Source organism: Aspergillus aculeatus (genome assembly GCF_001890905.1).
Source record: "Aspergillus aculeatus ATCC 16872 unplaced genomic scaffold ASPACscaffold_18, whole genome shotgun sequence".
In the NCBI taxonomy this organism is placed as follows: Eukaryota; Fungi; Ascomycota; class Eurotiomycetes; order Eurotiales; family Aspergillaceae; genus Aspergillus; species Aspergillus aculeatus.
This window is the reverse complement of record NW_017962993.1, coordinates 141879-155977: the sequence shown is the minus strand read 5'-3', so window position 1 is coordinate 155977 and position 14099 is coordinate 141879. Positions and strand designations below refer to the sequence as shown.

Sequence of the window (14099 nt, the reverse complement as noted above, 5' to 3'; positions counted from 1 at the left end):
TTTCCTGTGTTTTGAACCTCTGTTGCTGCAATTGCTTTTCCTTTGTTATGTATCGGTGTTGGTGGCTGTTTTGATATTTTCTTTCTTTGCTTTGCTGGCAAGGCGCTGCGGCTGCCCGGTTTTGGGTTACAGGGTCTCGAGTATGGGTTGGGGTTAACAGGCGTTTGGTGAACCTGGTGGAATACACCAGGGAAAGAGGGTTCAGGGCGTTATCTGGCTTTTGTTTTTTTTACCCTTCATTTCCAAGCAACGCTTGGTTGATAAGTGTGAAGTTATGCATGTTACCCTGGAGTATATCATTTGGGAGGGACTGGTGATTAACACACTGCATCAAGAGATTCCCCTCATCGTCTATGGGCTGGGCTGGGCTGCACAAGACCAATAAACAATGAAAAGAAACTTTTAAAGACCGACAACAATACAATCAATTTTTCGTTGATCAATGCGTGTTTGGGAGGAAACGAGAGAGAAGTCAGCTGTCAACTTCCTATTAGAAGCATAGAAATTGTGGATTGATGGGGTGGAATGTACTATGGATTATGGATTCTACTTGCAGTGCACACAAGACTTAAACCCCTGAGGGGAAGATCCAAACGTACCAAACCCAAAGGTACAGCACAACAACAAACCACCTTCATTCCTCCTCCCTCTCCCTCTCCCTGTTTCGCTTTCTCCCTTTCAACAGCAACGCCTCCCTTTCTCTGGTCTTAACCTGCTCGTTTATCGTCGCTCTTATAAACTTCCTCTATCTCACAACCCCGTCAGACACTGGGCACCTATTCTGATTGTCGTCTTCTGTCTTTGTGTTATACTTCATCCAATGGGCCCGTCATGGACCCCTCACAACGCAATGCGGAGCCTGCGTCATTCACTGCGACTGTGTCCGATAACACCAACACCACCACAACAACAACTGCGATAAACACATCAAGCCCTACTTATCCTGGATCCTCTTATTATACTGCTACTCCCCCAACCGATCCCTCCATCATCGCTACTCCGCATCCACCATCTCCTCCCGATCGTGTATCGACGCGCTTATCGCCCCCCGATCCCCCCGCGTGTTCGCACCCGCCCCCTCGGCGCATCCCCAGCTCTGGTTCCCTGGCGGACGATCGCCGCAAGTCCAACCGGAGCTTGAAGAAGCGCTTATCGACCGCGTCGCTGCACTCCAACCGAGGCACCTCAGCCTCTCCGCGTCCGACCACCGCGTCGCGACGCTCCTCCTCCTCGCCCTTGGGGTCATCTCCGCCGACCGCCGCCGCCGCCGCAGCCAGCAGCATGCCCGCGGCCACCGCGCCGGAGCGCTCCCTACCCACGGCGGCGTCGATCGCAGCCGATTTCCTGCAGAAGGAGATGAATTGGCATCAGTCCACCGACTTCCAAGCCTCCACCCTGGTGCTGCTACATGATGCGTGCTACGGCCATCGCTTCGCGCGCCCCCGCACCTCCCGCGCCGCCCTGAATTCCATCGTCGAACGCCCGGAGCGCATCCAAGCCACCGTGCTGGGCATCGCGGCCGCGTACGTGCACCTGGCGCGCCGGCATGCCGGGGGTCGACACGCGCCGCACCCCGAACTGGATCCGCGCCAGCTGCCCGTGCCGCCCTTCCAGATCCGCCGGACCGCGCGCACCCTGTCGCTGCAGTCGCCCGCCGTGGCCCATGTGCACGGGTCGCAGTGGATGGAGGATTTGAGGAGCATGTGCGATGCGGCGGAGTCGCGACTGGCCCTGAACGGCAAGGAGCTGGTTCGGCCCCGCAGTGCGGGCAAGGACGGTGCCGCTGCTGCTACTACTGCCGCCAACAACGCGCCCGCCCTTCATGAAGGGGACCTCTATCTCTGCGCGGAGTCGCTGGCGGCATTCGAAGGCGCCCTGGGAGGCGTGACAGAGGCGGTCGATGCGGTCCTTGGGACGAGCCCGACCAAGCGAGCTTTTGTCTGCATCCGCCCGCCAGGCCACCACTGCTCCTCGGACCACCCGTCGGGGTTCTGTTGGATCAACAATGTACACGTGGGCATCGCGCATGCGGCGATGGCCCATGGTTTGACCCACGCCGCGATCCTGGACTTCGATCTCCATCACGGGGATGGCTCGCAGGAGATCGCCTGGGACCAGAACCAGAAAGCCGGCACCGCCGCCCGGAACGCGGCGGCGCACAAGAAAACCATGGTGGGATACTTCAGTCTGCATGACATCAACTCGTATCCCTGTGAGACGGGCGACGCGGACAAGGTGCGCAATGCGAGTGTGTGCATCGACAAGGCCCACGGCCAATCGATCTGGAATGTTCATCTGGAGCCGTGGAAGACCAACCAGGAATTCTGGGACTTGTACACGACCAAGTATAGCATCTTGTTGGAGAAAGCGCGCGCGTTCCTACGACTACATACGCAGCGACTGGCCAGCGCGGCGAATGGGCCCCCGCCCAAGGCGGCCATTTTCCTCTCGGCGGGGTTTGACGCCAGCGAGTGGGAGGGGGCCGGCATGCAGCGGCATCAGGTGAACGTTCCGACCGAGTTCTACGCCAGATTCACGGCCGATGTGGTGCGGCTGGCTAACGAAGAAGGCCTGGGGACGGACGGGCGCGTCATCAGTGTCCTGGAGGGCGGCTACAGCAATCGCGCGCTGACCAGTGGCGTGCTCAGCCATCTGGCGGGGCTGAGCGAGACCAGGGAGACCGACGAGGACCAACAGATCGATCGCTTGGCATCTGAGATGACCGATCGTCTGGGCCTGTCTGACACCCTGCCGGTGGATGTGGTGTCACTTCAACCTGGTTACGACAACGAGTGGTGGTCGCCGGAGATGCTGGAGGAACTGGAAGCGCTGGTGTACCCGCCGTTGGCGCCCGCCAAACCCCGGGAGAAAGCGGCGCCGACCTATTTCCAACCCACCCAGTCCTTTACCGCCAAGGTGGTGAATCCCTCGCGCGATCGCCGGTCGATAGGCTCTTATTACAGTGTCGAGCCCGAGGCGCGCCCGCCCTTGCCGCCGGTCGGCTGGGCGACCTCCACCCACGAGCTTTTTAGGGTGCTGATCCCGACGTATCGGCAGACGACCAGCTGTCGGCCGGAGGAGCTGAACGCAGAGGCATCGCGCTTGCGCCGGGAGCGGCAGGCGGGGACGGCGGCGGCTCGCAGCGCGACCCCCAGCGCCAATAGTGCACCTCCTGCACCGCCGGAGGACAACCGGATGAAACTGCGAGTGCGCAAGCCCAAGCCCTCGTTGCCGCCCAGCCCCCAGGCTGAAACGCCGAAACGGCCGGCAGCGCGCAGCACGCGCAGGACGACCATCGATGCCCCTCCGGAGCGGGGGCAGCAGACGTCGCCTGTGGTACGGACCGCGCGGAGGAAGAGTGCGGTGGCCGAATCGGTCGGCAGCGATTCTTCCAATGCGCGAGAGCTGTCCAAGGCTGCGGTGGTAGCTGCCACTGGTGCGATGAAGGCTAGTGGCTCTCGATCCAGCACGCCTCAACGTGAGGGTGCGTATGCTGCGCCTCCTGTGCCTCGAGTGCCGCCGGAGTTTCAGCCTAGTCCGGAGAACAAGGAGCGCAAGGATGCGAACAGGACCACGGAGAACAAGAGCTTCAACGATGATGTCGACAATCTGGCTGCCGGGGTGCGCAAGCTGCATATCAAATTGAAGGTTCCGTCCCCGGAAGAGAATGCCGCTCGCGAGCGGCGGGCCGCGGAGGAACGGAGGCGTGCGAATGGTGCCAAGGTCGCTTCGAAGACGGCCAAGCCCCCTCGATCGCCGAAGCGAGTGGGAGGGAAGAGCTCTGCTGCGTCTGCGGCCAAGGTGGCCAGTCGGGATGGAGGTGTGGGGAGTGAGGCGGATAGACATCTGGGTGAGGCGGAGGCCAAGCCGCAACTGATTAGGGAGGAAGTCAAGCCGCAGCTGACCGGGCACGAGATCAAACCACAGCAGCAGCAGCAGCAGCAGCAGACCGGACAGGAGGCTAAAGCCCCTGCTTCAGTCATGTCCCCATTGTCGGGGGTCTCGTCGCCGGTCTCAGGAACGGGCTTTGCACAAGGAGGGAGTTGGAAGCATTCCGACGAATCCGCCGTGCTGATGTCACCGCCTCTGACTCCGGGGCAGCCGCAGTCGAGGCTGTATCTACCACCAGCGTCCGAGCCGATGGGGAATGGGTTGCCTGTGTTGATGTCCCGGGGGCCGATACGGTTTGCACCGGCGGGTAGCACTGGGGTGGAGAAAGAGGCAAAGGGAGGACAGCAAGCGGAGGACGGATGATTTAAGTGTTTGACTGGGCATATGCTGAGATTTGCCTGACTGCGTAAATTGTTTTGACGTGTGTGATATACCCATACCCCTTGACCTTAGCCTTTTTTTTCTTGTTGCTAGTATTATCTCCGTCTTAATCTCCGCCATCAGATAATCGCGTTGCTGCACCGCCACGCTGAGTCAGGGACTGTCCCTCTGCATCTTCCAGCACCCGCCAGAAGATCATTAATAACCATCGTCCACTAGACTTGACTCAGTGATATTGCATTTCATTTCTCAGCTACCCATCCACCTTCTTTTAAACATCTCTCATTTAAATTGAACCTTCATACTACTCACTCATTATAATACCCCTCCCTCACACCCCATCCCCAAACAAAGATTGCAACCAAAGACCCCCTAAGGAAACCCCCCCAAGAAAGAAAGAATGTCCACCCTCCCCCTCCACACGAACGGCAGTGGCAACACACCGAACGAAGAACCCCCCGAAACCGACCTCGACAGCATCGGCCACCACTGCGACCTAGAATACTGCCACCAACTCGACTTCCTCCCCTTCCGCTGCGCCTCCTGCAAGGGCGTGTTCTGCCTCGACCACCGCACCGAATCCGCCCACCAGTGCCCTCGCGCGGGGGACTGGGCCCGCAGCAGCACCAGCAGCACCAGCACCACCACAAACCCATCCTCAACCCCAGCATCAACCCCATCCTCGACCCCCTCAACCAAACCGAATATCCACAACACAGCGCAATGCAGCCACCTGTCCTGCAAAACCCTCATCCACACCCTCTCTGAACCGGGCGTGCGGTGTCCCGAATGTCGGAGGGAGTATTGTCTCAAGCATCGGTTGCGGGAGGGGCATGCTTGTCAACCTTTCGTTCCTGGTGGTGGTGGTGGTGGTGGTAAGACTGGGCAAGATACGCTGAAGTCGATGTTCGCGAGAGTGCGGGGGAGTTTTACCTCGCTTTCTTCTGGGAGTAGCGGGGGGAATGCAGGGAGGAGTCTAGGGCCGAAGGATAAGGATAAGGATAAGGGGGCTACCGCTACGGCTACGACTACGACTACCAAGAAAAAGCCGGTCAATCGGGCGATGGCGGTGAACGCGCTCAAGCGGACGGCGAAAGGGGATGCGGCTGTGCCTGCTGAGCGGAGGGTGTATCTTTCTGTTGAGGCGGCGGCTTCGCCTACTAAGTCTGCTGCTGCTGCGGCTGCGGGGGCTGCAGGGGCCGCAGGGGCCGCAGGGGCAGCAGGGGCGTTTTGGTTCGATGGGAAGTGGAAGGTCGGGCGGGTGCTGGACGATGCGGCGCGGAGGCTCGGGGTGGAGAATGTTAATAACCGGGTGGCTGGGGAGGAGGAGCGGCTGCGCGTGTTCCATGTGGATGGCGGGGTGTTTTTGGAGTTTGGCGATACGTTGGGCGAGAAGGTGGTCGCTGGGGATACGTTGGTGTTGTTGCGGGGGGCGGGGGTTATTCTTTAGTTTAGGTGTCTCGGTTTAATGGAGGTATGGAGGGGGGGTGTAGCTGTGATTTTGGGGGTTTTGTTTCATGGGTTTGGATATTTGCGTTGGTGTTAGAGTTGGAGTTGGGCATCGCATCGCGTCGCATCGCATCGCATCTAGCATGGGATTTAGCATGGGATTTAGCATGCTGAGTACATAAGGACCGATATACCACTTGCTTGCTTCCTGCTTTTCATCAACATACATACATGCATATCTATCATATTAAGGCATTCAGTCTATACAGTAACAGCTGCACTGCACCTGAACCCAAGAACAGCACTAAACACTCATCTTCATCTTAATCGCCTTATGCGGCCGGTACCCCAGCACCTCAAACTCCTCCTCCCTCCACCCATCCACGACCCCACTCCCCCGATCCCCCCGCAAGATCCTCACCTCCGGAAACGCCGTCGGCTCCCTTGTCACCTGCTCCTCTAACGCCTCCACATGATCCAAATACACGTGCGCATCCCCCAACGTATGCGTCAAACTGCCCGGCACAAGATCCACCGCAAACGCCAACATATGCGTCAAGAGCGCATAACTCGCGATATTGAACGGCACGCCCAGCCCCATATCCGCCGACCGCTGATACAACAAACAATGCAGATGGCCCTTGCCCTTCCCCTTGCCGTCCTCCGTGATCCCCCCCGGGTAGCTCACGTAGAACTGCGCGAACATGTGACACGGCGGCAGCGCCATCTTGGGGATGTCGGCCGGGTTCCACGCGCTCATGATGATCCGGCGGTCGAACGGCGTCTCCCGCAGCTTGCGCACCACCTCCGCTAGCTGGTCGACGCCCTGGCCCGTGTAGTCGGTGGTGGCGTCGATGTAGGGCGCCCCGAAGTGCCGCCATTGGAAGCCGTACACGGGGCCCAAATCGCCTTCGGCGCGGTGGGTGAGCCCCACGCTGTCGAGGAAGGCGCGGCTGCCGTTGCCGTCCCAGATCTTGATGCCCGCTTGCGAGAGGGGCTGGGAGGAGGTGCAGCCGGAGATGAACCAGAGGAGTTCGGCGAGGACGGCGCGCAGGAAGACTCGTTTGGTGGTTAGGAGGGGCAGAATCGGGGTGTATGTGTATTCTTCTTGTCCCGGGGTGGAGGCGGATGGGTTGGGTTTGTGCAGGCTGAAGCGCATCTGGGGCGGCGCGAAGATCGAGCGCGTGCCTGTGCCTGTCCGGTCGGGCCGGTTTTCGCCTTGGGAGAGGATCGTGCGGATGAGATTGAGGTATTGGTGTTCTTCGTGGGAGGGGTCGTGCGGTGGGTTGAGGGGAGAAGGGGGGAGAGGGGTGGTGGTGGTGGACGGGGGGGTGAGGGCGGGTTGAGGGGTCGGGGCAGATTCGGCGGAGGGTGGCATTTTGATGGTCTGTGTTTTTTTTCTTTTTGATAGTTGATTGCTGAGGAATGAGGTGGTGGTTCGAGGTTTGGGAGGGAGGAAAAAAGTGTATAGTTATGGAGATGGTGGTTGGCGGGACGCGGCCGCGACGCGCCGCGAGATCACGTGTACTGTATTGCCCGATTGGGGGGGGGGGGTGTCTGTCTGCTGTCACTGAGGACAAAGTACTAACTATACTGTAGTTGAAGACTGACTGCCTATTGTCTCTGCTCTATAGAATGCTCCACTGACCTGAATGTACTGTACAGTCACAAGAAGACAAATCGAACCGAGCACAACTACCATCATGCCATCAACCGAGCCAATCCCCGAAACTTTCCCCCCTGCTATGTAGTCTAGCAATTGGACGCCCAGGACCTTCATGATATACAACAATAAACAATCCCATCGCTTCTATGTCATCCCTGCCATCCCCCATGCAATGATGCAACCACAATTCTACCTGAATGACGAACCCCCCTCCCTCTCCTCGATAACAAGACGATCTCATCCAATCCCCTTCCCACTCAACCACCATAGCATTGCAATAATCCAACCCCCCCCCCCTTCCCCAAACCACAACCTACACCTACACATAAACTTCTATCTTCAACCCAGTAATCACTCATACCACCCAGAGAACAAAATCAAAACACCCCCAGAGCCCCCTTAAACACGGGCTCCCACCACCACCAAAAGAACACGTGGACGCGCGGACCAACCTACAATCTTCCCCACCGTCCGTCTCAAATCTCGACCAGGATCACAAACTAAGTGACTTAGTAAACTAACTTAGTTTCCCAGCCTACGAGGGCTGGGGCCGGGGATTAACGATGCGTGGTTAAAATAAATCTGATGATGTGCGGAGTGAACCATGGTACTGGGTTCGGGTGGTCTTCCACTATGGAGAGCGAAGAGCGAAAGGCAAGGCACGAGGAATGGTCCGTGTGTTGGGTTTAGTGACTCGTAACTTAGTCTGTAAGAAAGAAAAAAAACAAAAAAAATTTCTCCGAGGTTCTGTGGTTATCTTCAGGTTTTCGGGTAAGTGCGGCTGGCTGGCTGGCTTGGGTCACCCGCACACACATTTGCAGGTCGGTCACCATAGGAAAATAAATGTGAAATTGAATTGTCTTCTACGAATTTAAGGTTAGGTTTGGGTTCAGGGGAGAGGTAAAAAGTTAGGTTGTTTTGTCGGTGCTGGAGGCGATTGTTCAATTGATGGGGTAGAAGAGAGCATCCATGAATAAAACTCCCTCGACAAATAACATATTACATCACTTAGATCCTTACTTTTCTTCATGCTGATACAGTCCATATCCTGGTTGTGTAGCCTTGCCCCCCCTCTGTTTGGATCTGTTCCATACTACGTTGTCACACCTCCCCAGAAGCACCAAAGCCCTGCCGCAAGTAGAATGACAATTCCAAAAATCATTAATCTTCATCATGAATTAGCTGTGCTGTCGTCAATTCAATAAAGAGATCGTGCCACAGTCTCCCATAGCACGTCCAAGCGAGCCATTGAGCCAGAAAAATGAAAGTACACAAGAAGCCAAAGAAGTGGGCGGATGCATGCGTTCATCCAGTGCCTGAGAACAATGCCATTCAGCCACCGTCATCGTCACCAGCCCCAACCCCGTGGACAAAGGATAATGCTCCTGCTGAGATCTCTCTCCCGCAATCTGCTTGCCCACCCCCGTCCTTCCCCCACCAAAAAGGAGAAAAAGAAGTAGAATAGTATGCTGCTGTCCGGATCCGCCATCCGCCCCTATGGTCTGTTCCCGTCCCAACAATTTCGTTTCCCACAAGAAAGAAATGAAAAAAAGAGATTGTCGTCCGCCGAGTTTCCGTGTTGTACATGTTGGCGAGATTCGATGAATTCGCTTCAGTCCGGGACGCGTCGTAACACAACGAACGTATAGGGCGTAGCGACAGAGAATGAACACAGAAACCAAAAGCCGTCCCGAGATACGCCTATTTCCAGTACGTCCGTACGCACGAGAGGAAGTCCTCTTCTAACGACCGGGCCCCCGAGGGTACCCTCCCGGCCTGGAATTTTGATTCCCCCCTTGGAAGTAGTTCACGGCCAGTTCGGCCGCGTCTTCCCGGGCATTGTCGAGGTTCTTGCCATCGTACCAAAACCGAGCCTTGAATAGCATGCCTTTGACGGTGACTGAGCTGGACCAGGCCGTGCGACCCCCTGCAATAAAGTGGACGGAACTGTCAGTCACTGGTACCACTTTCAACGGCCAGAAGGACAAAAGTCGGTGAAGAGGGGGAAGAGGGGCTGGTAGGCATAAACATCGACTCCACTCTTGCTCGTCCTCGCTCTGTGCCGAAACGCACGTCTGCGAAGGTAGTCAGGACGAACTGGAAGACAGTCTGCTTACCTCGACGATCGGAGACAATCACGAAATTCGGGCCAGGGACACCGCTCTCTTTGCAGTGATCTGGTTGCAGAGGGACCAGGGTTAGTTGATCGGATCAAAAGTCAATCGACGTAACTCCTGAGGGATTACAGTAAAGTGGGGCATACCCTCCAGCCTCGCTTGCCATGTTTTCCCCTGGGATGGCGTAGTGTCCGGATACAAAGCATGTGCACCGGACATTGTGAAGAGTCTCGTCAGTCAATGGCTGGCGGCGGGTTTTTTTCCCTTGCTGGCGGGACGGAGTGACAGGCACAAACCACAGTGGGCTTGGTTTCTGGACTGCGTTGAGGCGGAGCAATCTCTTCTCTGTCACTCTTCGGACTATCTAACAATAGCCAGCAGTCGTCCCGGTTCAATGCTGGATGTTGGGTCGGGCCTAAATGCAAAGCGTAACCGACAGGATAATTAAATCAATCGGGTTAGGTAGGGTCTTGTCCTGCTTGACAATCACGAAACGGCCAGGAGATTCGACCCACGAACTCAATTGACGGTGGGGTCTTCAACAACCAGATAGTGATAATGGAGAGACCAAACGAATATTATAAGCAATAAGAAATTTCTGCGGTGGCCCCTTCCAGGTGGTTCTTGCAGTGAGTCTCGGACTTCTTTTTATTATTTTCTAAAAACCATCGGGACAGTCCTCGAGGGATATGGGAAGCGGGGAGTCATATAAACTGTGGGCCATCCCTAAAAGCCCCAGAGGGGAGTTTCTGTGCAAGACAGTTTCGGCGTGTCAAACACGGCACCTAATCATCAAACCTAACAGACGGGCTTATGCATGTGAGGCAGGTAAACATGGCACGGCGTCAGCAAGTTCCCCCCCTCCATTACCCTCCACTCAAGGCACGTCAAGTAGCATGGAGAACCTGCGGATCATTCTGAGGCTGCAAGCTGGAACGGCCCGCCGCACGACGACTGAGAGTGTGTGCCCTTTGAAGAAACGCCAGAGACCAGGAAGGATGGCCGCTAGCCCCCACCCAAGCCCGATGCATCGACTGGCCAGCAATTGTAATCAGAGACAAAGACGGCATGTTGTACAAGGCAAGTATGTCAGTTCGCAGCCAGTTTGTTGGCCAACTCAGCAAGTCCGCAAGAAAGACCACCAACCCCTATCGACGTCGTGGCTCGCGGCTCTACTCCCGCTGCTAGGGGGGGCATGCTGGTGCTGTTGCGCTTGCGCATTCACTCGCTTGCTCGCTCTTTCTTCTCGCATAACCTCCTCTCTCCGTTTCCGCAAGGGCATGGGAGAATATCGGGTATGAACAAGCCACTTCGCCTCATAGAAGCTCTTCAGGACAGGGACCCCCGGCCCCTTCTGGAAGGAATACACTGGTGGAGGTCGGCCTGGCCTAGTTGCCCAAAAGCGGAGGGAAGCCCCATAGGACGGTCGAAAAGGACGAATGGAAGCCAGATATCGGATCGAGGTAAACCTCCATTGGACCACTCAGCTAATTCGAAGCGGGCCCTCGGGGCCTGCTGCCAGCTCATCAACGATTTAATGATTTCATTCAATTCGGACCGAAAGTGTAGCCCTGATTTCATCCAGTCGTCGCCTTCCCCTCAGCCCTAGAATCAAACGGTTACAGACCGGGCCGCTCTGCATGAGCTCATCCCTGGGGGGAAGGCCGGAAGCTGCAGACGCTAGGGTGACCAGGGCTTGCTCGCATGCTGTGACTATCGCGCGGTAAGTAAACCTTCACGGGTGACAGGGATTGCAGCCGAGAGAGGATCAAGAGTCAAGTCAGAATTAGTGTGGGCCAACCCCAGCTGGCTCGAGGTACCGGGGAACGAGGAAAAATTATTTGTCTGTGCAGGAGACACCAGATGCCAGCGAAGAGGGAAGAGCATCGGGGTCTACTAGACCCAGACCAATTTTCACCAGCAACGCCAGTATGATTCGTTGCTTTCTTTCTGGCGCGTTAGTTGGGCATTCATACGTGTGCTTTCATTCGGCCCTTGTCGCATCTTCAGCTCATTTCTGATTGTGATTCAAGATTTTTGGTTTTGTTTTTTGAAGTCTGGCCCATGCGGCTGTTTTGGAATTAGAATCATGAAGCTAAAGAGAGGTAGGTGTCTCTTTCAATCTGCAACATGACAGGTAGATCGGCTTGTGCGAAAGCATGCCATAATGACAATGGGAATAGAACCTGCATAGGCCAGCAAGAAAGCGACGAACCATTAGGCTAGGCGAGAAACGAAATAGTAAGACGATGATAGCTAGCTCGCTAGCCAGCCAGCCAGCGCTAAATGGAGAGAAAAGAATGGAGAGGAAGTGATGAAGACGGGGGAAAGGAAGGAGAGAAACAAAGACAAAGACTGGTACGCTTCCGAGGCCCGGCGACAAAACAATCAATCAACCCATGGAAACAAACCTCGACTGGCCCCGCAACGGCCTCAGGCAATCTTGCTGCTACTCAGTAGCTTTTTTCCTCTCGAGAGCTTCTCTGAAATTTCCAACCTCATCGTACAGTACAAACCAGAGACTTCAGGGACAGAGAGATAGGATAGATTTGGGCGCAATCCTCCTCCTCTCCACCCCTCCCTTAATGGAACACCGGGAAGCCAACAGTTTTGACGCAGGCAACTCCACCACACAGTTCCTTCATCTGCACGGCTAATCTTGGTCCAGACCGGGGTAGAAGACAAGTCAGGCAGAAATTCATCCATGATAGTTCCATGCTCCCCACTTCCCCTCAGAAGCGAGTGACAGCTTGCACAAATTGACTTTCTTTCTTTTCCCATAGGTTCGTGGTACATGCATCATTCAAATGTGACTCGCGTAAGCGTCAGTCCACTAGATACACTCAGATTATCCCAAAATAGTCTTAGTCGAAGATAGCTATCAGCCTAGTCAGGCGAGGCTGAGAACTATGAACCAACCGATTTTCTACATACAGGCCAGACACTAGCAATATAACATGCATTCATGCATGTATGACCCTCCGGTTCCTGTTACACCTCATTAGACCCTAGATAGATAGACAGATAGACATCAGGCCGGACTGGGGTTCCGACTACCGCCCAACGCACCCATGTCTTCATTGACAAAAGCACCTGGTCGGCCCACCAATATGCAAGATGATGACCTTGAGGCCAGGAAAGAGGACGCCATGGCCAGGGTTCTTTCATTGAGTTCCTTAGATTCATTGAGGGGGAGAAACCGACGCGAGTATCCGAATGAAGGACCACCACGTCATGTCACTGTCCAACTCGCCCTAGACATTAGCTCAGGCGGATCCCCGTCGATGGAACACCTCATCAAGGAACCGCCTGGGACCCATGAGCTCAATGCTCTTCGACAACGTTGATCGCACGGGATGAATGAGTTGCGAATGTTTTTTCGAATGCCATTTCCGACGAATACAGTCGTCGACTAGTGCCACTAGCCCGGTGGCAACAATCACACTGTGCACTAGTCAGCCTCAAACTCAAACACGGCAGAGGACCAGGAGGGATCCTTACTCGGCAACGTCAGGCATCTTCTCGTACACGGACGGATCGCTGATCCACATGGAGGACGGAGGAACCCATCCGCCCTTGCGCTCCTCCTCGACGGCTTCCATGGGAGCGAGGATTTCGAGTACGATATGGGCGACTGGCTTGGAGGTGCGCAGGTTGATCAGATGATACGACAACTCCCGCAGGTCGCCCTCCCTCCGGCACTCCCGTCTCCATTGGTATCTTGTGGACCAATACTCAAACTCATACCGCTTCGATTGCCCAGCACCTCGTCGTCTCAGCTCTACATGAGCATAGTTAGAAAACTCCAACAACGTGCTCTCGGTGAGTACGGACTGATGGCGATCCATAGCAGTCTTGGTCTCTAACTGTTGGTCCGCCCACTCTTCCTCGTTGTCGTCCGCTAACTTGTATCCTGAGTCCTGGCGCCTATGTTCCGCAACGGGTACAGATCCATGTCCACTCGACCCCGGCCGCAAGCTAGCCAACACGCTGCTCCACGACTTTCGAAAGACTGCATGCCGGTCGGACCCAGGCACCGGCCTCCTTTCTGAATGGCACACTTCTCGTCCCGAATCGCGACTGTAGCGACGGAATGAGAATTTTCGCGAAAATAGATCATACATGCGGAGATGAAACAAGGTGACGGCTTGTTGGTACCCTCCACGTTGCGGAACCATGGTGTCGACCCGCAGGTTCATGTTGCCATCCAGCGTCGCATCGTCATGTCGGACCAGAAGCCGTCGTGACGAGGGGAACAATTGTCCAAAAGTGGACGGATTTGACGGGATGACATCCGGGGAGAAGATGTCCAATTTACGGTCGGTTACTTGGTAGCGCGGCGGTTCGGGAAGATCACCCACAGAGGGGTTGGTGGACGTGTAGGTCGTAACCGAGGCCTTGGGGTCTTCCTCCCCATCAAAAGCCATCGTTACCCCCGTCATAGGGGTGGGTCGATCGCTGTAGATCGTAGGGGCCGTGCTTTTCGAACGGTCCGAGGCATCACTGTTGGTCGAACTTGAACTTCCGCCGGACTTTGGACCTCGCTGACAGGAGGATGTACTGTAGGAACCCATGGTGACTCTAGTATAGTAATA

General features: G+C 55.8%; 5 protein-coding genes across 5 annotated transcripts; 2 read left to right on the top strand and 3 right to left on the bottom strand.

Annotated features, from left to right (window-relative positions):
• The first annotated feature begins 648 nt into the window (after positions 1-648).
• On the top strand, positions 649-4395 carry ASPACDRAFT_1859655 (histone deacetylase hosB). Its single transcript, XM_020197686.1, has one exon. The coding sequence runs from the start codon at positions 832-834 to the stop codon at positions 4252-4254; it is 3423 nt and encodes a 1140-aa protein (XP_020052208.1). The 5' UTR covers positions 649-831; the 3' UTR covers positions 4255-4395.
• A 340-nt stretch (positions 4396-4735) lies between these two features.
• On the top strand, positions 4736-5710 carry ASPACDRAFT_8537 (AN1-type zinc finger protein; the record flags this gene model as incomplete). Its single annotated transcript, XM_020206117.1, has 2 exons — positions 4736-5129; positions 5190-5710. Coding segments are annotated over 2 exons (915 nt in total), but the record flags the coding sequence as incomplete, so codon positions are not given.
• A 315-nt stretch (positions 5711-6025) lies between these two features.
• On the bottom strand, positions 6026-7099 carry ASPACDRAFT_63874 (thymidylate synthase; the record flags this gene model as incomplete). The annotated part of the gene is made up of 1 exon (XM_020203944.1): positions 6026-7099. The coding sequence occupies one exon, from the start codon at positions 7097-7099 to the stop codon at positions 6026-6028; it is 1074 nt and encodes a 357-aa protein (XP_020052206.1).
• Positions 7100-9129: 2030 nt separating this feature from the next.
• ASPACDRAFT_47215 (double-stranded RNA binding motif domain-containing protein) lies at positions 9130-9723 on the bottom strand (the record flags this gene model as incomplete). The annotated part of the gene is made up of 3 exons (XM_020201915.1): positions 9130-9314; positions 9505-9564; positions 9651-9723. The coding sequence occupies 3 exons, from the start codon at positions 9721-9723 to the stop codon at positions 9130-9132; spliced, it is 318 nt and encodes a 105-aa protein (XP_020052205.1).
• Positions 9724-12770: 3047 nt separating this feature from the next.
• Positions 12771-14078, bottom strand: ASPACDRAFT_35486 (uncharacterized protein; the record flags this gene model as incomplete). Its single annotated transcript, XM_020200126.1, has 2 exons — positions 12771-12948; positions 13006-14078. 2 exons carry the CDS (start codon positions 14076-14078, stop codon positions 12771-12773), a joined length of 1251 nt encoding a protein of 416 aa, XP_020052204.1.
• Positions 14079-14099: the final 21 nt, after the last annotated feature.